This window comes from Botrytis deweyae (genome assembly GCF_014898535.1).
Source record: "Botrytis deweyae strain B1 chromosome Unknown BDEW_001, whole genome shotgun sequence".
Lineage (NCBI taxonomy): Eukaryota > Fungi > Ascomycota > Leotiomycetes > Helotiales > Sclerotiniaceae > Botrytis > Botrytis deweyae.
Window position 1 is genome coordinate 2,402,864 of NW_024066208.1, and position 19,492 is coordinate 2,422,355.

Below are 19,492 nucleotides of genomic sequence, written 5' to 3' on the forward strand. Positions count from 1 at the left end.
AGCTTCTCTATCTCTTACGATACAATCAAAATTCAGGAGAATCCCTTCACCGGTAGTCGTAAGTAATTCGATCTACTAGGTATTCCGTACGAGTATATCTCAAACGGAACTTACTGATCACACCACCTACATCTCTCTGGGTCTTGACTCTTGACGCTCGAAACCCCAAGTCTCTAACAAACTACATGGTGAATCCAGAATTGAGAAACCAGATCTTCAGGGTCGATCAATCAGCCTATGACACGCTGACGAAAGCTCCGAAATCCATGAAAGGGCCATAAAAATATACATCATCACAATCACTTCGTTCCCAATCATTTGGGGGAAGTACGACGTGAGGAGTCTTAGACCATCCGACCACCGTGGCTTTACCACTTTCATCTTGCTTTAGGTTATCGTTGGTACTGTTGGTGCTGTTGGTGCCGTTGGTATTTCTTTGCTGATGGTCCCCATCAAGGTTATTGATTGCATTGCTTGACTGCTGCTACTACTTCACCCCTCCATGCGTGCATGCATCGGATTCGGATGGGTGGTTGGATAAGTGGATGGGTGGATGGGTGGATGGGTGGATGAGGAGAGGAGGGGTTGAAACACATTCATCAATCCTGGTATAGCTGGACCCTGTCTTCAAGTTGATACCGCAAAATACAATTTTGAGAATATTATAGAGACCATTATAGCTCCTTCTCCTCCCTTGAAATATCATCGGCGTGCGCGTAACATTGTAGAATGTCCAACTGCGACCAATGATAAGGGCACGTTGAGATCAAACTGGTGCAGCCATGCAAGATGCAGGTGTCAAGTAACCCTCGCTCCTGGCGGTAATGCAAGATAAAACCACAGACAAAAAGACTTCATTCGTCTGTCAAACGGGTCATCGCATATATGAGTTGAAGCATCGATTGAAGCATCAAGCAAGGTTCGAGACAGACACAAACGTAATCGGTCCTCTACATCGTATACGGGACCAACCAGTAACAACCTGGGATACCTGGTAAGCATAGGGCGAACGAACGACATCGAACTTCGAAGCTTTAACAAGCTTCCACTCTTTCCCTTCCGCTCCTTCGGCAATTTCCACTTTGCAACCAATTCGTAAATAGATAATGGATCCCTTCCTGGGTAGGTTCTACTAGTACTAGATAGTGAAATAGTGAAGGGTTCAGCTGAACAAGCTTCATTGGCAAGGTTCTCCATAAATATGGCTTGGTCAGATGCTTGTTTTATCCAGCGAGGATAGCCTTGTAAGCTTTAACGGTCGACCTTCTCGTCATTTGCATAATTTAATGAGCGTTCAAAGTTTTTATGAATATTTTATGTACCCACTTGCACCTGGGCGGGAACTTAACATTGAATCAGCCTTGTCAGAAAAACAAGCAAGGCTGACGAAATTCGAGGTGGAAGAAAACAAGAGTACCTAAATATGACAACACCACGTCTGCCAACTGTAGATGATCTACCAAGGAATCTATTATGTGATATTCTACCATCCAAAGATGGAAAGAATACCAACATTTTGATTCTGCTTCATGGCTTGGGGGATACGAAGAATGGATTCACACAGCTTGGTGAGATCTTATTTACCATATTTGCATTTCCTCCCCTCCCCCCAATACCTCTCATATTGCCAACACCCTCTCATGTTTTACAGTTTCTATCATTTCACTAACTACTCCGTCAACTAACACTTCCGCTCAGCCAAAAACTTATCTCTGCCTCAAACTGCGTCCTTGATTCCTCAAGCTCCAACCCCAATTCCCGCCCTCATAACTGGTTCCGACGTACCTTCTTTCCATTGGGCACGCGATCTTGAATTCGACTCTACGACTGGCTCTCTAGACCTCGATGCTGATCTCACACCCTCTATCACAATTCTGACTTCTATGATTGAGATGCTTATGGAATCATGTAATTATTCGCCGAGAAATATATTCCTCTTTGGGTTTGGACAAGGAGGCATGTTGGCTCTTTCGACTCTTGCACAAACTACTTCTTCACTCCTCAAAGATGTGGAATTGGGAGGAGCGATTTCAATCGGTGGACGACTTCCTACCTCTTTTTCTCCGCCTTCAAATTCAGCGACGACTCAAAAGGATAACAAAGGGAAAGTCAGAACACCAATTTTGGTAGCGGGCGGAAACAGAAAGTCGGAAATAACAAGGACAGCGTTGGAAAAGGTAAAGGGTACATTCGCGGAAGTAGAGTATGTTAAATGGGAGAGGGAAGGTGATGGTATGATGAGGGGGAGAGAGGAGGTGCTGCCACTGATGAGATTTTGGGGTAGGAGGTTGAAAATGGGGGCCCCGGAGGGGATGACTGAGGTTTGAGATGGAGAGGTGAGGTGAGGTGAGGGAGCATAACGAGAAATTAGGACGTTATGAGTGGGATTTGAGTGGGTTGATTCGTCAATGATACTCAGGTTTTCAATTTCAAGATCCCGGGGGTCGAAATTGCCGGCGGCATATTGCTTTGGCCTACAACACACTGCAGACAGTTCTGTATAGGTGTTTTACTACATGTCTGCTATCCATACTCATCTTTCATTGTCTAGGTATGAGATAGTGAGCTTATATTGCTATGGATAATTCAATGGGCTTGGTCTGGGTAAGGGTACCGAAGGGGAAATTATTTCCTTCTTGAAGTTAGGAAATAAGATATTCTAGATACGATCCGTTTCACATGGCAATTTTAGAATGCTCAGAGATAGCAGCGTGGATATAAAATGGTTGAGTATGCTTCCATCATCAAAGAGCCATCAGCAAGAATCTCAGATAGATGTCGATCTTCGTGTTTGCCATTTGCTCATAGTGTTCCGCATATTATCATTATCATCAATTATCTGGAAACCGCAGCTATTTATTCAGGTTTTATCTCATCTCCCATTTGTTTTCCTCGTTGTCATTTTTTCTACATTCAATTTCCCCTCCCAACCTCTAACCCTAATATCGTTTACCCAAAAGTAACCCATCGCTGTTTACTTTTTTATATATTCTTGAAACTCGCTTTCTGTACCTACCTAAGTAGAAATCTTATTGCATGTTTAATGTACTATATTTGTCCCTAATCTTTATCATTCTCGAAAATACAAGTATTTCCTTATATGTCTAGGGTCGACTTTTTAATTATACACTTCGGGACCACCAATGTTTGGGAGTTGTTTTCAAGGTGTGCTTATGGAAGTCATTTGTTTATCTACTCTCATATGCCAATAGAAATATGCTCGCCTGAAGAGTATATCGAAATGACACGATGCCCGAGGGGTAACTGCCGTCCAAGCATGTCAGATTTTGAAAGGCAAAAGATTGTGAGGAACATCGTAGCCCTTAAATCTACCATAAAAAAAAGCATGAGATAGATATGCGCAAGAGATGACTGTGAAGCTTAGGAAGGACTGATCCTCGTTGTCATTCTAGTTCCTGAAATATAAACCCAGCTTTCCTTTGATTACGATTCACTCATTTTTGTACCAAATCACCACTGTTCTCTTTCACTATTTTTCATGAAGATGCGCGTTCATGTAACTTAAATCCTTCTTAATATGTTTAATTGCCTCATCTCTTCCTACCAGAGTCTTGACCTTTCTTACAGCCTGTATTCAAGTGATGCCTGGTCCTTTGAGAACTACATTGTGGCTCTCAAAGATGTGGTGATGCTAATCCCGATAATGCCTGGGCTATTATATCTTCAGAAACCTAGAAAAGACGGATTATTAATTTGCTGCTGGCGAATCTTATGTCTCTTCATATGTTGTTTTGTTCGATTGCTCATCGACGATACATCTTTTCTCATTCTACCCAGGTACATTTGTTTCAACGTTTCAATCCCCTTTAAACCCATACTTTATTCTGTATCATACGTCCAATGGAACTCACGCCTTGCATTGTCAAATGTGCTCTGCTTTTTCGCGCCTTTCGTTAGATTTTATACTCAAGATGGCGAGAGCTGGCGGGGTCTACAGTCGCAGTCTGGCTTGATGCCCGACGATGAAAGCTTTTAATTTCTGAATTTACTTGATTCTGTCAGATGAGTTGAGATTTCCAGTTCGAAATGAAAACATGCTCTCTCGACTTAAGAGACTCGGAAGAAATCAAATAGCTGATAAAGGAGTTATTTTTATTGTAACTCATACTGGAGGAAACATGAGCAGACTTTGTTATTTTTCTTGAGAACAATTACAAATTCTAGATTCCACTGTGGATAGCTTCTGTGACCACCTGAATTTATTACCACCGTCACCTCTATTTGCGTATGCGGGAGGGATCGTTCAGCGAATTGACATGGTCAAATCAGATGCTGGTCTCGGATGTTAGAAAAGCCCGAAGACCCGGTTACCGAAGCATAGGTACATCCCACTTACCGGACGGGGACAGAAGACATGGTGTGGTGTTCTCACGAAGGATCTATGACTATGAGAATTCGCATCGAGAAGCGAATTCAAGTGAGCAATTCACCAAATCACATCAAAATCCATACATGCCAAGGCCATGCAAATCTATCATACCGCTGGTCTTTGACCATACTAGGTTCAGTTCTAAAGTGCTGCCTAAATAAGAAGTTGTTTTGATGGGCATCTCGAAACTCATATAAAAGCATATGAAGTATGAAATCAAAACAACAATGCAAAACATAACCAGAAAGATGGTGCCCATGACTACACCCAAATTGAAAGTCCTGATTTCAGGTGCTGGTATCGCCGGGCCGTGTCTCGCATATTGGCTTGCTAGAACCGGACTCACCGCTTCGGTCAAAGTTATTGAGCGATCACCGGTTCCAAGAACCACTGGACAAGCGATCGATATTCATGGTGCAGCTATTGAAATTGCGAAGAAAATGAAACTTGAGGAAGCTATTCGCGCGCGAACGACAACCGAAGCGGGTACGATGCTTTTGAATTCTTCAGGGAAGCCATTCGCGACATTTCCAGTTGGTGACACCTTCACATCACGTTACGAAATTTTGCGGGCTGATCTATCTGATCTCCTTTTGGAAGCTAGCAAGAAATTCGATAATATCAACTATAAGTATGGTGATTTTGTCCAGTCTCTTAATCAGACGGAGACGGGTGTCGATGTAATTTTCAATGGGGGATCACAAGAGACATTTGACTTAGTTGTAGGTGCAGATGGGTCCACATCAAAGATCCGATCTATGATTCTGGAAAAGGAAGCCCTGAAAGACAGCTACAACTTCATCGGTCAATACATCGCTTTTTTTAGCATCCCAAGTCAACCAAATGATTCGAAATATTGGGAGATCTTCAATGCACCAAAGGGTCTGTGTATGATGACGCGACCACATCGAAATCCCTCTACCAAAGGCGTTTACCTGTGTATCACGATGCCAAAACACGGAATTTGCGACCCAGTAGTGGAGAAAGCCATGGAGGGAGGGGTTGAAGCAACGAAGCGTATGCTACATTCATACTTCGAAAATTGTGGTTGGGAAGCAAAGCAAATATTGGAGGGATTGGACAAGTCTGATGACTTTTATATGGCCAAAGCCGCACAGGTCAAGGTACCAAAATGGACGAATGGGCGTGCTGTAGTGATTGGAGATGCTGCAATGGCAACCTTCGGCGTTGGGACTACTTTGGCTATTGACAGTGCCTATATCCTGGCCGGAGAATTGTCAAAAATAAAGAGCAGTGCTGAAATTCCAGAGGCGTTACAGAGATATGAAAAGGCATTCCGGCCAATTTATAAAAAGATGGAGGACCTTCCACCTGGCTTCCCACAACTTGCCATGCCTCAAACTAGATGGGGCCTGCGGATTAGAGATTCAATAATCTGGTTTATTGGTAAGACGAAGGTACATAAACTTCTCCCTGAAGATCGGAGCACTGATCATGAGTTGCCGAAATACGATTGGATAAAAAGTTAAAACAAAATTTTCGATGGGCAGGCGAGGAACACCAGGCATAGAGAATTGCGCCATTGCTAGAATTTATAATAACAGTCATAATTTACATGAGTGGCGAGAAAGCAAGCTCGATAGTTAGTCGGAATATATGTGACCAGTTATTGAAGAACTGATCAGTATAAAGTACAGGAACCTCATTCAAGACCGTTTCTCAACCCTCAAATCCCGCCAGAATTTTCCCGAACATCTCCCCCATCCTCCAGCACCCAAGCCCCCTCAAACCTCTCCCCGCCCTTCTAATCGCTTCCTTGACTTCCTCCCTCTCCGCACCCTCCAGCCGCGTCCTCAACTCTTTATAAACCCAGCAGACCAACCCCCCCGTGAAAAGACATACCGCAATCTCATAGCTTGCTTCTTCTGTTCTCTCGCCGGCTAGTCCCATTGTTCCTAGTATGCCATCCCCTCCACTCCTATCCCTCAATCTTATGCATTCTTCGGATAAATTGAGCATTTCATACACATTTCTCATTGTTCCACCGACAATGTCTGAGTTTGCCCAATATTTCAGGTTAATTGCCGCAAAATCGCAATCTTGGCGACTTGAAGACCGACCTGCCATTAAGTGCACATCACTCAGACTAACGTCCAAACTAACGAATCCCAGCGCGCAGAGAAGCCTTCCAGCTACAGATATCTCTCCGGGAGTTGCCCCGTAGCATTCATTCCACGAATCTAGTGCATCAATTAACCATTTTCTTCTACTCAAAAGCCCAGCACCAATATCCAGTGCGTGATTCCCCATGGTGCCCATCAATCCTGTAGGATTTAACATAGAAACTGATGTACGCCAGTCAAATATCAGAGTGTGTATTGCATAAAGAACGAGAGTTTTCCCAAATACTGTAGTTGGGATGACAGGTGGAGGAGGCTTAGTCCATTTATGAAGAAGGATACCATTCAAAGCATGGAGATAATATGTTGCAGGTGGGATGTCGGCTGGACCAAGGAGCATCTTCCAGGCTTGTGGTGATGGCGCTTCCCAATGCTGTTCCGGGCACGGGAAGACGCAATTCGTGGTTTCCGCTCTACTAATAGACGGTTGCACATTGAACAGGGTAGCGTATTGGCAGTCAAAAATCTGTTCAAGTGTTAGCAACGAAAATGCGAGTGATAGAGAAAGCATACGTAAATAGACAGCCCAAGCCGCTTTCTTTTCTCGGTCTCTATCCACGAAAACCATTCAATCTCTTGTGGTGAGCTTCTGGGTAGCGAGCTTGGATCAAGCTGCACTCTAGAGATTGGTCTACAATCCAGCAAGCGAGCTCGTCGACCAGCTGTTATCAGAATACCCTTCACACCTTCAGCGAATTCGTACATTTTCTTACTTCCACCCCAAGCTCCCGCGAGTAAAAGGTTAAATAATGTAAAGATGTTGTCAAGAATCCGAAGCTACACAAATGTTAGCTATGAGAATCACTGTTGGAAGACAAACTAACGTGTTTCTCTTCAATCTCATGTAATCTCATGCTCGCTGCCCTTGCTCGATTATGAAATAGCCGTAAGAATCTGCCACGATCTGCCCTTGAATAACATGAACCAAGAAACATCATCGACAACACTAGAAGAGGAGAGCTGGCGAAAATGTCAAAGGTTGGAACGTGGGCGATAGGAAATCGCGGATGCACATGTCGAAAATAAAGTCGGAGGAAAAAATCCAGTACTTCTGAGGGTGGAAATGTCGAGACATTGATTTCGACATACACCGCATCACCTGATTCGGCAGGAAATTCAATTTGTAACATGCTTAGTAGCGTGGATCTCAATACATCGTTCACCTGCTGGCTTGGACCTGCCGTGAAGCTGCTCCTTCTCGCTTCGTAAGAAGTTGCATGCCATGATTCTGGACCTAACCGGGGAACAGGCCTTGGGCCCCATCGTGGTGGACTTTCTAATCTACTGACTTTATCCGGCCAATCTTCCTCATCCCCTTCGGCGTCCAGGTCAATTGATTGACCTCGAGAATCAGACTTGACAAAATCTGAGCTGCAAAGACCGAAGTCCAGATCCATATTACTCCAAGAATCCTGGCTAAAGCAGTCCAATGTCCAAGAAATATCTGCATCATATGATCCCATGTAGATACTTGGGCTATCATTGTAAAGCATAAAACCATCCCATGAGCTGGGATTCAAGCTTCCCGAGACTTGAAGTCTATTGTCACCAGGAGGTGGTGCCAGTGCAGCTTCAACTAGACTTGAAAGGCCTTGGGATTGAGTTGGAGGTGTGCGAGAATCAGAATATAATGCTTCTTGAATTGGTGGCAAGCTATCGAGATTGCCACCACGCCACTGCATGCTCGGAGGTAATGCAGTTACAAAGTCATTATTGATTGGGATAGAGACCTCATCACGATGGACAAGATTGGAGATTGGTTGGGGTTCAGATGGGGAAGCTGAAGCAGATTGAGGCATCACGTGGGATCGTGCATTACCAGCGCGTTTATCTGAACCATGATTTTGGTTATGTATCCGACGATGGCGACTTAATAAGTCACTTCGCGTAAACCTTTTCCTACAAACTGGACAAGCAAATTTGCCAACTTCATCATCTGAGTTTAAAGAAATGTGATTAGCACGTGACATATCTCAATACCCAGCTTTCTAGGTATGCTTTTGAATCATGAAAATTCGGCAGGTAGAGTTGTTAACAGTTGGAGGATGTGTGCAAGTGAGAATCAAACAGGTATCAGAACAAGAACAAGGAGGAGCGAAGCGACAGATCATAAATAGATGAACACGAAGATGGACATGAAAACGATTACTTACGATTGGCTTGATGTCTAGTTAAATTTTCAATCCTACTAAAATTCTTTGGACATTGAGGACATTGAAATCGATTCCCGGTGACTGTTGATTTAGCCGGTGAGGGTCTATTTGGACTTCCCTTCGCAGAACTGGTTGAAGAAGTACCGGTAGTACTTTGTGGAGTTTCAGTAGTACCACTACCAACGGCAGCGAAATTTGAATTGGAGGCAGCTAAATCATCATACGAAGCAACTGGATGGTTACTAGTATCCATGCTCAACGTTATACAGTGGATTATTGTATCTCATAGGAAGGCGAGTGGTCTCGTTTTCCCTCGGTCCTTCGGTCTCCCCGGCTTCTCGGTATCGTATGGTAGGTATTGTTGTTTGAATTGTATCGAATCGAATCGCACCGTATCGTATCGTATGCAATTGATCAATCAATCGTGTGAGATGTCATGTCATTGATCAGCTTATTTCATAGAGAAAGGTGGACGGTGAGGACGGAAATTAAGATCATGGAGGATGGCGGGGGAGGCGGGTCAAATCATGCAAGATGTTTGGGGTACGAAGTGAGGTTGACGGCTCTGCATGTGGGGATTTGGATCAAGTGAAGAAAAGAATAGAAGGGAGAGTGAAGGAACATCAGGTGGAAGACTCCATAGAAATCATTGTACTTATGGTTGATGTGGGTTACCGGAAGTGGACGGAGAATATCCGGTTAAATGTCACTGCTACCTTGTCTCAAATTGGTCTACGATACCTTGTAGCTAACAGACCACTTGCTTTCCTCTCCTCGACTACTCTACTCATTCCCAACTTTAATGACACTCCCATGGGCCACTACATTGAAGACTGTTTTGCTTCGCTCCGATGGAAGGGAGTTACTCTAGGTAGCAGGTAGGTAGTAGGTAGGTCGTAGGCAGATTGAGATCCCTATCTTCATCGAGGCATTCTAATCGATCGCAGCGGAACAATCTCCATGGTAGTGATTCAACGGAGTGTCATTAAATCAACAAGATAGCATTCAAAGTGTCTAATCTTTTCTAAACATGTGATCAAGAGTATAAGGTAGAAACAAAATAGACAATAGTTCTATATTCCTTCAGGATACGTCGTAAAAGCAGAATTTTCATACTAATCATCTCAAGCTAAATCACGCTTTCGCTTTTCGCTTCCCCTTCATCAAATGAACTCGATGAGCCCTCATGACTGCGCCTTAGCTTTCCAGTCCTCATGAGCTTTCTTCTGTCTGTCCCAATCCTTCTTCAATTTTTTCAATGCACTTTTGGGTACATCTTCCCCGTCTTTCGTCTTCGTCGGCATACCATCAACATCCCATGCACTAAATCTATCATCCTTGAACATATCCACTGGACTGAGTTTTGCTTTTTCGATCCTTTCTTGTTCCAACTTCTCTCTCGCAAGTTTGGCGGCTTCTTTTTGTGCTGCCTTCTCTCTTTCCTTAGCGGCCTTCTCCTCTTTTTGTGCTAAAAGTTCTTCTTTTGGAATGAACTTGATAAGCGAACCTTGTTCGTCTGGTCTATCATCCAAATAAACACCGAGATTCGTGAGATCGTTGTCCCGAATTCGATCAGATAATGCCAGGATATGTTTTTTATGTTCAGAGGTTGGTGCTACTCGCCTCAGCTCATCTCTAGTCCTCGCAACGGCCCGAATGTATGGGAGAGCGAGAGCTTCCTGATCTTTTGTTCCCGAGGATACAAGCAATGAAAATTCGCTGTCAACATCCGTGGCGAGCAATTTGTCAAGTGTCTCAGTGTGTAACGACAAACCCTCAATTTCGTCTTTGACTTGTCTGAAGACGTTGGCATAAGGTGCCACAATCTGTTCAGGGGTATGATTACTATCAACAGAAGCGCTAGCCCAACCAAGTCCATCGTATGGTGCTTTTGCATTTGCATCGAGACCGAAGATGCCAAGTATCTTTGTAATCCATCGAGCAACTTTCTCTAGTCCCTGGATGTCAAGATCAGATTTGTGAGAGCCAATGTGGACATTCGATTCCTTGATTAGCTCTTGCAAAATAAGCATGGCTCTTGGTGTATCAAAGGATTCTGTGAGAGCGGTCTGAAGATCTGTCTGTGCCTTGTCCAAGGCTGCTTGCAATTCTGGATGGATCGAAAGAGATTTAAAGTCCTCGACGGATGTCGAATTTCCACCCTCAATGATGTGGGATTTGACATTGACGAAGAAGTTGTTAACGGTCGCTTCCCATGCGTCGGCCATCAGTCTCATATCTGGCGAAATCTCAACACCATCATTCCATCTTCCCATCAGAAATACTATTCTCATTGACCTTGGAGTATAATCAGTAGCTAGTGCATCTCGAATGGTCTGGAAATTCTTCAATGACTTCGACATCTTTGACCCTGCAATAGAAAGATGCCCCATGTGCAAGAAGTAGTTTACCCACTCATGTGGGCCATGCTCATGCTCGCAGAAATATGCCTCACTTTGTGCCAATTCATTGTCGTGATGAGGAAACGCGAGATCAATACCACCGGAGTGTATATCCATCTTTGACCCTAAAACATCGGAAGCCATGACGGAGCACTCAATATGCCATCCAGGTCTGCCTTCACCCCAGGGACTTGGCCAGCTTGGTTCTCCTGCTTTGGATTTCTTCCAGAGTGCAAAATCTCCTGCCCCTCGCTTACCACCCAAATTCTTCGATAGTGACCCTTCACCTTCTTCTTGCAAGGCTTTGTCGTTTCTACTTTCTGGTCGTAGTCGCGCATAAGGATTACCAGCTTTCTCGAATGCTGCAATATCGAAGTAAACCGATCCGTCTGATTCATAAGCAAAGCCCTTGTCAATAATTTTCTTTACGAAGGTTGCGATCTTTGGTACATAGGTGGTAACTCGTGTGATAACATCTGGTCGCATGACATTTAGTGCGTCCATGTCTTCCATGAATTGATCTTCCCAGTATTGAGTGACATTGGTGAAAATGGTATGGTCTTTCGCGTCGATCGAATCCTTATACAAAGAATCGAGATATGGAAGAAGAATCTCATCTGCTCCACCGAAAATCTTCTCTTGTTGGATGGCTTGCGCCGCAGAAGAAAGATTGCTTATATGCATCTTTATCTTCGCTTCCGCATCTCCTGGTTTTCCTTCGCCTGTCAATGTTCCGCCCGCCAATACTTTTCCATATGCAATATCTCTTCTTTCTGCATAATTGTTAGGTGTAAGTTGAGTGCCATCTTTCAGCAGTTCCGGGAGGTTTGATGTTGCGTAGGATTGGAAGGCTTCTGCGGCTAATTTTGCGAGCTCCGGTTCGGTATATGTTTTCGACTTTTCAAGCTCCAGTAGCTTTTGTCTTCGGGCTTTCAAGATAATCTGTCAAAAGATCATCAGTCAATTACCCCGCCATTCTAGATTCTATACCCCCCACCTTGTCATCGACATCTGTAATGTTCATAACAAAATTCAGATCAAAACCAAAATAATCTTTCATGATTCTTCGTATAATATCAGTAGAAACATAGTTCCTAGCATGTCCCAAGTGCGAGTGATCATATACTGTTGGTCCGCAGACATACCAAGAAACCTTTCCTTTCTCAATAGGTACAAATGGGACTGGACCACCAGGCTTTAAAGAGTTGTGAACTTTCAATTGATCCATTTTTGTAAAATTATTCGTAGTAAACTTTCGAACTGTGAGCAAATGAATATAAGGATTAGAGAACGTAGAAAATCTTAGAGAGCGTAAGGGAAGAAACATTCAGTTGGTAGAATGTCATGAAGATATTGAGTCACTTCTTTGTTTGATAATTATAGGTGAGTAAAGGGCGGGCTGATTCGTTGATTTATTTAATCCAATGTTGCTCAAGTATGACTCGGTGGGCTGAAAATAAATTTATCGTGGGGCCATCTTTTTCAGCCTCGTTGTAAGGTTCAAATCTAGCCTTGCGGTTATAAAATTATTTCTTTCGCACAGAGGGAACGATGCAAATAGAACAAGATACAAAAGTCCAGAACTTCTTGAAGTCCTTATCACAAGCAACAACAACCTATCAGGTACTCACGATGAGTAATAAAAGATCACCATTTCTCTATCCTGGAGCAATTTCGTCTTCAGATCAATTGGCAATTTTACACTTAAAAAGAGATCTCCAAACTCCAACAATTCTCAAGAGCACCGACGAAAAGGATGAAGGATACGCAGAGGGAAAGGTAACGAACACTCGATTCGGATCTTTTCCGCACACGACGTTGATTGGAATACCATGGGGAACTCAAGTACTTGCATCCAAAGTTGATACTGGATCTAGAGGGCGAAGAGGTGACAAAAAACGAAAGCGAGACGATGTGGAAGCTGTTGAGACCCTGAAAGCCGAAGAAATTACCACAGAAAATGCAGAAGATGGATCGCCAACAACTACGAGCACCAAAGAGATGACGGAGGCTGTAGCTGCTGGAAGCGGATTCATACATTTCCTACCCCCTACACCTGAAAATTGGACCAATTCCTTACCACATCGAACGCAAGTTGTTTACACGCCTGATTACAGTTATATTTTACATCGTATACGCGCAAGACCTGGAACGAGTATCATTGAAGCCGGAGCTGGTAGTGGATCCTTCACACACGCATCTACAAGAGCTGTGTTTAATGGATATCCTGATGAACATACAATAAAGAAGCGCAAGTTGGGCAAAGTCTGGAGTTTCGAATTTCATGAACCGAGACATGCGAAATTAGTTGAGGAATTGCAAGAGCATGGATTGGATGAACTTGTGGAGATCACGCATCGAGATGTTTGTGAAGGGGGATTCTTAGTTGATGGAAAAAGTCCAAAGGCCGAATCTATATTTTTAGACTTACCTGCTCCATGGTTAGCACTCCCGCATCTTACTAGATCTCCTCCGCCTCTTATCAAGAACCCTAACGGCGAGCTTTCTCCAACGAAGCCCATCGCCGAACCATTCGTTTCTGCTCTCAATCCAGAAGCACCAGTTCATCTATGCACTTTCTCCCCCTGTATCGAACAAGTTCAACGGACTATATCTGTTATGCGACAACTTGGCTGGGTCGACATTGAGATGGTAGAATTATCAGCAAAGCGATTTGAAATCCGGCGAGAACGAATAGGTATCGATAACGGAGTACAGAGGGGTCTGCAAACTACACCAGCCAATGTCGAGGAAGCCGTGAGTCGGTTATTAGAAGTCGAAATCGGACATCAAACATTCCACAAGAAAGGCGATGCTCCAGACAAAATGCCAAGACAAAATCCAAATACTAGGGAAACACTGATAAAGAGTTTGGTCGAGGGCAAGATTTATAAGGAAGGAAAATTGATACACAAGACAGAACCAGAAGTCAGGACTCACACTTCGTATCTGGTGTTTGCAGTGTTGCCGAGGGAGTGGAGTGAAGAGGATGAAAGAAAGGCAAGAGAGAAGTGGCAAGTGAACTTTAATGGTGAGACGGAAACTAATACCACGAAACAAGTTGAGCTGCCTATGAGCAAGAGACAAATGAAAAAGGCCGCGAGAGCCAACCATGTTAAGCCCGAGGCCGCTGCTGCTCCGCAGGCTGGCGATGGTGTAGGATCTGCAAATGGGGCGACTGGGCCAGCCAAAGAGAAGACGGGAGAAAAGCCGGAGGCATAGGCCAGGTAGCACATAATAGGCGTTTCAAGAACATACTAGATACTCTCAAGGCATATTTCTTCTCGCCCACAATTGAATAGTTTAACCGAGAAGGCTTCTAATTGTGCATGTATTCATTTGGTTAAAAGGGGCCAATGAGGATTTAAATCAAATCTTTCTCTACTTTGCGTTTTACCTCTTCCATGAGGACAATTCCTCACATGCAGACTTTTGATTTGAGCAAAACTACAATGATTATTAGTATTTGCCGTTTCTTAAATCTTGAAACGAACCCCTTTGTTAGAACGAAGCACAAGTCAAGTGTGTTGTTCGAAGTAGAGTTCGGTCTAGTGGCCACAATGAGTTTCAAAGAAAATTCAACTCTACAACTGCAATTGCTCCTTCATCCTTCTAGAAGCTTATCTGGAATCAATTTCTAGCATGAATCCAGAATCATTGGTTGCAATTAGTATGCACCACTCACTTACTCGACTGCGATCCTGTTGATATCCCTCCACAATAAGTTCGTAACCTCCTCGTTTTTGATAGAGCCCTCCATATACTTTCTGGCTGTGCGCATACCACCCCATTGATTCAACTCAACCTCTTCATTCTTACTTTTAACACGTTTGTGAGCATTCGCGGAACTTCGATAGCTTCATCCTGTCAGCTAAGCATCCTTTGGCACCAAATTTCTTCAACTTGATATAAAGTAAACGTAGCGACACGAAATTATAGTGTATAATATTGTAAACATTCAGCTATCTAGGTAGGTACTCAAGGGCTTACCGTAATGGTGGAGTTAGTAGTAACTCCGTTGGAAGCATGCTAACCCCGACAACCCTTTTGCTTGATAAAAGCCCCGAGTTTGACATCGTATTTCAATCTGCTCATTATTACCAAATAATAGTCTCCGATCAAATGCCAATACAAACTATGACAGCAACAATGTCATCCACCTGGCTAATAACAGGCGCCTCCTCCGGCATCGGTAAATCTCTTGCTCTTGAAGCTATCAAGTCTGGCGCCAGAGTAGTTGGGACCACTCGCGACATAAACAAAGCCGAAATGTCTTTTCCTGAATTCGTGGAAATGGGAGGAATTTGGATAGCCTTGGATCCCGCCCAAAAAGATGCTTTTGAGAGATTTTCGAAGTGCGCAACAGAGTATGACATCGACGTTTTAATTAATAACGCAGGTTATGCATCTATTGGTGGAGTGGAGGATACAAGGTCGGGTTTTGAATCATGCGCAATAAGTATCTTCACTGACGTGTACACATAGCGAAGATGAAGTACGAGAGCAGATGGAGGTCAACTTTTATGGGCCTCTCCGAGCCGTACGGGCCTGTCTTCCAGCAATGCGGTCAAAAGGATCAGGAAATCTTGTGCTTATAAGTAGTGGTGCCGGGTATGTCAAAACCAGCTCGTTGGGTCCTTCTCCACTGTCCATTATACTGCTTTCGGAATTCCACTGATGAAATATTGCGCATGTGAAGGTTTATAGCGCGTCCGGCACGATCATCATATTCCGCCAGTAAATTCGCAATTGAGGCAGTTTACGAATCCCTCTCTCATGAACTCAAGACTTTCGGCATCAAAGTTCTCATCGTAGAGCCAGGGGCATTCCGAACACCGTTCGCAAGCAGGATCAGGACACCAGCTCAGTATCAAGTCAGCAATGGTTTCAGTGAAGCATACAAAGGTACTGCGGTTGAGCAGATGGTGAACGGAACTGTAAACATTATGTCTATTCCGGACTTTGTGAAAGGAGATCCTGATAAAGCTGCGCGAGCAGTTGCCAATGCTGTCATAGGAGGACATGATTATCTGCGTATGCCGCTAGGACCTGACTGTGTGACTGCATTAGAAGATAAGATTGGACAATTGCAAGAGGATTTAGATGCGACCAGATCTATCGCTATCGGTACCAATTTTGATTGATGGATTCGACCAAACAATGATTTGGGATTTGACCAGCTGATGTGAAATCAAGGGGTTGCTGTGTCGATAACTCGAATTGCATAGCAGGGCTTCCCAATGATATCCACTGAATGCAAACAAATATAAGTGGCCTCCACATGCATTTATTTACTGATATAATTGAGTACTGGACAAAATAACAAGTCTCGATTTCAAATACACAGATCTCCTTTCCTTAGTTGTCCAACATTGTGTTCAATCCCAAATGCAACATGAGAATGTCTTTCCATCTGCCATTGACTTTCAGATTCTTCTTCAGCAGACTTAGGATTGCCTGTTATGACCTGATCTAATACCGGTCCAAATTTGAGCCTATACTGTCCGGGATCCTTTGTCAATGGTTCGGCACCTAAACAAGACCTCCCCAAGATTTCGTCCAGTTCCGGGTTACGAGTAGTTGCAACAATAGCTGAAAAGGAATTCGAATGTACTACCCCGTTGGATTTTATAGCGTGAATACCGACTGCTACAGCCATTATGGAAAATAAGAAGGCCAAGCCATACGATATGAGAAGCCAAAACGGATGGTATATATAATAATTGTTTGTGTTGGAGGTGAGAATTTTTTGTAGATCGCCATCACTCGTCAAATCCGGCGAGCTAAGATAACTGATGGTGATATTGTTTGCTAAATCTTCAATACCACGCGCCAAAGTTTGATTTCGACATAGCCAAGGTCGTGTTGTTGAAGTGAAGGTATTGGTAAACGTAGAAGAGGGATTGCCGATAAGATATGAGCTTTCGTTCTTGAATGGGGTACTGGCGATTTCCTCACAGGCCATCAAGCCTGTCCCAAGAATATTAGTTGTTCCATAACCGCTGTATTGTTCATTCTGACTACTGCCAAGAGTGACATCTCGTAAAGTTATGTTCCCGCCAAGTATAGCTCCAAGAGCATACACATGCGGAATATATTGATTCCACAATACCTTTGCCGATCCACCAGTTGCTGTTGCGGTTGTAACACCTTTCGAATCAGTAACTGTAGGTCCACTTTCTATATCACCGACGTCCATATAAGAAAGATCATAACGTCCAATAACTTCGATGTTTTGCTGAGTGACATACTGGACTCCATCAATGTACGATACTGCGATATTGAATGTCGCGTTCACCGCAGTACAAATCAATTCCGACGTTGAAGTCTGGATCCATAGTTGAGGATAATAGGACCCATGTAATACTAGTGGTGGTGGAAGAAACCCGGCATTTGGTGTGCCTCCTGCATACCAAGTGCTCCACGAACTGTAAACAATTTTACCAGAGCCCACACCGAACGTTGTATTTGTACGATTATCATTTTGATCGTCATATGTGAAGACATTGCTTTGCTCATAATACTTGGTGATGTTGTTGAATATGGCCTGCTGGATATTGTTCGGTTCGTTGCATTTTATCGACGGGCCATAAAACTGCAAAGTATATGACCATTCAGATCCGGACACTTGTCTAGACAATCCTAACACATTGATATTTGAGGCTGTATTTATCGCAATGGTATTGGTGATCGAGACTGCATTATACTGGCCATCCACAGAATTGTTCCAAATGGCTTTAGAAAAATCAAGAACTGGCAAACGCACTTCCTCGGAAATGTTCTTTGCAACAATTGTCAAAGTTGCTGCTGGTGCAATACTTGCGAGTCCCAGAAGCCTGCAATGAATCAGTGACGGCTCTTATTACACTTCACATGTAGGGTTTCCAATAGTCTGAACTGGCAAACTAGATGTGAAATTTTGACATCTGATACCAACTGAACAATCGGAGTCATTTCTATTTCCACTATTATTGTAACAAAATTCAGACTATTAGACCTCTGATATTTTAAAACATACCATGTAATGACACCTAACAAGATGGCAAGTTTTGCTCCTTTTAATAGCTCGATACTGAATAGGGCTATGGGATCCGTTGACAAAGCAAAAAGACGATCCAAGTTTCCTATTCTGGAGATTAGTCTAAGGATCTTGAAAGCCTTACTACAAACAGTACTTATGCTCAATGGTTGGCGTTTGACAACTGTCCAAATATATTGCCCTAAAGCGGCCGTCGTTGTTGCCTTAAAACAAGATGTAATTAAAAAGGCAAAGCCGGTGCCAATACGGGTGGGCCAAGCTTGTTTTTTCTCGTCGCCAGTTCTTACGCCGCTGAGCGACATGTAGTAAAGGTGATGAACCAATGAAAGAACGAAGCCAACAAAAAACATTAAGCCAATGAACGAGGGTTTCTTCCAATGAATTCCCCAGGGAGCGAATCGAGGCCTTGAAATTTGTGTAGATTTCCTTTGGGCGTAGGAGACATCATCACCATCCGTCAAAGATTTTTCGGATAATGATGATGATGATGGTACAAAGGTACTTTTATCACTGTGCACAGGTGTCGAGAGCGATTCCCGGTGGAAAGTAACATCATCGAGTGCTTGGTAGTCAATTGACCCATCATCGACTGCTTTGCGCCGACTTAATTCGATCATCTTCAAAGCTTAAGAAGTCTTGGTGAAAAATGGAGATGCCAGACTTTGACACATGAGGCTGAAATTTTCTTCCGTTTCTGCTTCTCCTATATAATGTCTGCTAATTTACTGCTATACGAACTAATTAGGTAGCTGGCCTCGCCCACGTCGATGCCCCATAAAAGATATGATAGTAGTGCTTGGGTGTCGCGTGACTCGCGTCAAGCCCACTAAATGAATGGATTTTCACCGCCTGGCTCTGAACCATTCTCAGGAACTGGATGACAAGTTCAGCATCAAGCCCAGGTAAGACCGGTAGACCGCAATGATGAAAATTGATTGCTTGGTTATCAGGGCATTTTGTGCCTTTGATGATGGAAAATAAACTTCAGTGTTTGACCTTGGTGTTTGACTTTGTCTCCTGCCCCGAGTCATCCATATCAATATAACCTCCCGAATTATTGCCTTTGAGATTCGAGGCCAGCACCACAGTACCTCGAATACTAAGGTTACCTAGTATTTCATCGCAAAAGATTCGGGTTCAAGTGCCTTACAATTGAGTTATCGGCCAGCTACCTTTCCCATCGATACCATTGCTCCTACTAGGTATATATACCACAATGTACGGAGGGTGCCATGAGTCGCATTGATGAGCTGTTCAAATTCCAGGGTTATTAATCGGTATCAATACCAATTCCATTTACTTTTGAGCGTCAGGTGACTCGTTCATGTGACAGCGCAGGGATGTCTCGACCGAATTGGGACTCCCCA

General features: G+C 43.6%; 7 protein-coding genes across 7 annotated transcripts; 4 read left to right on the plus strand and 3 right to left on the minus strand.

Moving 5' to 3' along the window:
• Positions 1-1,423: 1,423 nt before the first annotated feature.
• EAE98_000719 (uncharacterized protein) lies at positions 1,424-2,327 on the plus strand (the record flags this gene model as incomplete). The annotated part of the gene is made up of 2 exons (XM_038948337.1): positions 1,424-1,568; positions 1,699-2,327. The coding sequence occupies 2 exons, from the start codon at positions 1,424-1,426 to the stop codon at positions 2,325-2,327; spliced, it is 774 nt and encodes a 257-aa protein (XP_038816014.1).
• A 2,311-nt stretch (positions 2,328-4,638) lies between these two features.
• EAE98_000720 (uncharacterized protein) lies at positions 4,639-5,880 on the plus strand (the record flags this gene model as incomplete). Its single annotated transcript, XM_038948338.1, has 1 exon — positions 4,639-5,880. The coding sequence occupies one exon, from the start codon at positions 4,639-4,641 to the stop codon at positions 5,878-5,880; it is 1,242 nt and encodes a 413-aa protein (XP_038816015.1).
• Positions 5,881-6,070: 190 nt separating this feature from the next.
• Positions 6,071-8,937, minus strand: EAE98_000721 (uncharacterized protein; the record flags this gene model as incomplete). The annotated part of the gene is made up of 4 exons (XM_038948339.1): positions 6,071-6,997; positions 7,045-7,308; positions 7,356-8,467; positions 8,685-8,937. 4 exons carry the CDS (start codon positions 8,935-8,937, stop codon positions 6,071-6,073), a joined length of 2,556 nt encoding a protein of 851 aa, XP_038816016.1.
• Positions 8,938-9,868: 931 nt separating this feature from the next.
• On the minus strand, positions 9,869-12,469 carry EAE98_000722 (uncharacterized protein; the record flags this gene model as incomplete). Its single annotated transcript, XM_038948340.1, has 2 exons — positions 12,084-12,469; positions 9,869-12,028 (listed from the first exon to the last, which is right to left on the minus strand). Exons 1-2 carry the CDS (start codon positions 12,411-12,413, stop codon positions 9,869-9,871), a joined length of 2,490 nt encoding a protein of 829 aa, XP_038816017.1. The 5' UTR covers positions 12,414-12,469.
• A 249-nt stretch (positions 12,470-12,718) lies between these two features.
• On the plus strand, positions 12,719-14,308 carry EAE98_000723 (uncharacterized protein; the record flags this gene model as incomplete). The annotated part of the gene is made up of 1 exon (XM_038948341.1): positions 12,719-14,308. One exon carries the CDS (start codon positions 12,719-12,721, stop codon positions 14,306-14,308), a length of 1,590 nt encoding a protein of 529 aa, XP_038816018.1.
• Positions 14,309-15,223: 915 nt separating this feature from the next.
• Positions 15,224-16,230, plus strand: EAE98_000724 (uncharacterized protein; the record flags this gene model as incomplete). The annotated part of the gene is made up of 3 exons (XM_038948342.1): positions 15,224-15,519; positions 15,572-15,697; positions 15,786-16,230. 3 exons carry the CDS (start codon positions 15,224-15,226, stop codon positions 16,228-16,230), a joined length of 867 nt encoding a protein of 288 aa, XP_038816019.1.
• A 191-nt stretch (positions 16,231-16,421) lies between these two features.
• On the minus strand, positions 16,422-18,742 carry EAE98_000725 (uncharacterized protein; the record flags this gene model as incomplete). The annotated part of the gene is made up of 3 exons (XM_038948343.1): positions 16,422-17,922; positions 18,105-18,210; positions 18,262-18,742. 3 exons carry the CDS (start codon positions 18,740-18,742, stop codon positions 16,422-16,424), a joined length of 2,088 nt encoding a protein of 695 aa, XP_038816020.1.
• Between the last annotated feature and the right edge of the window lie 750 nt (positions 18,743-19,492).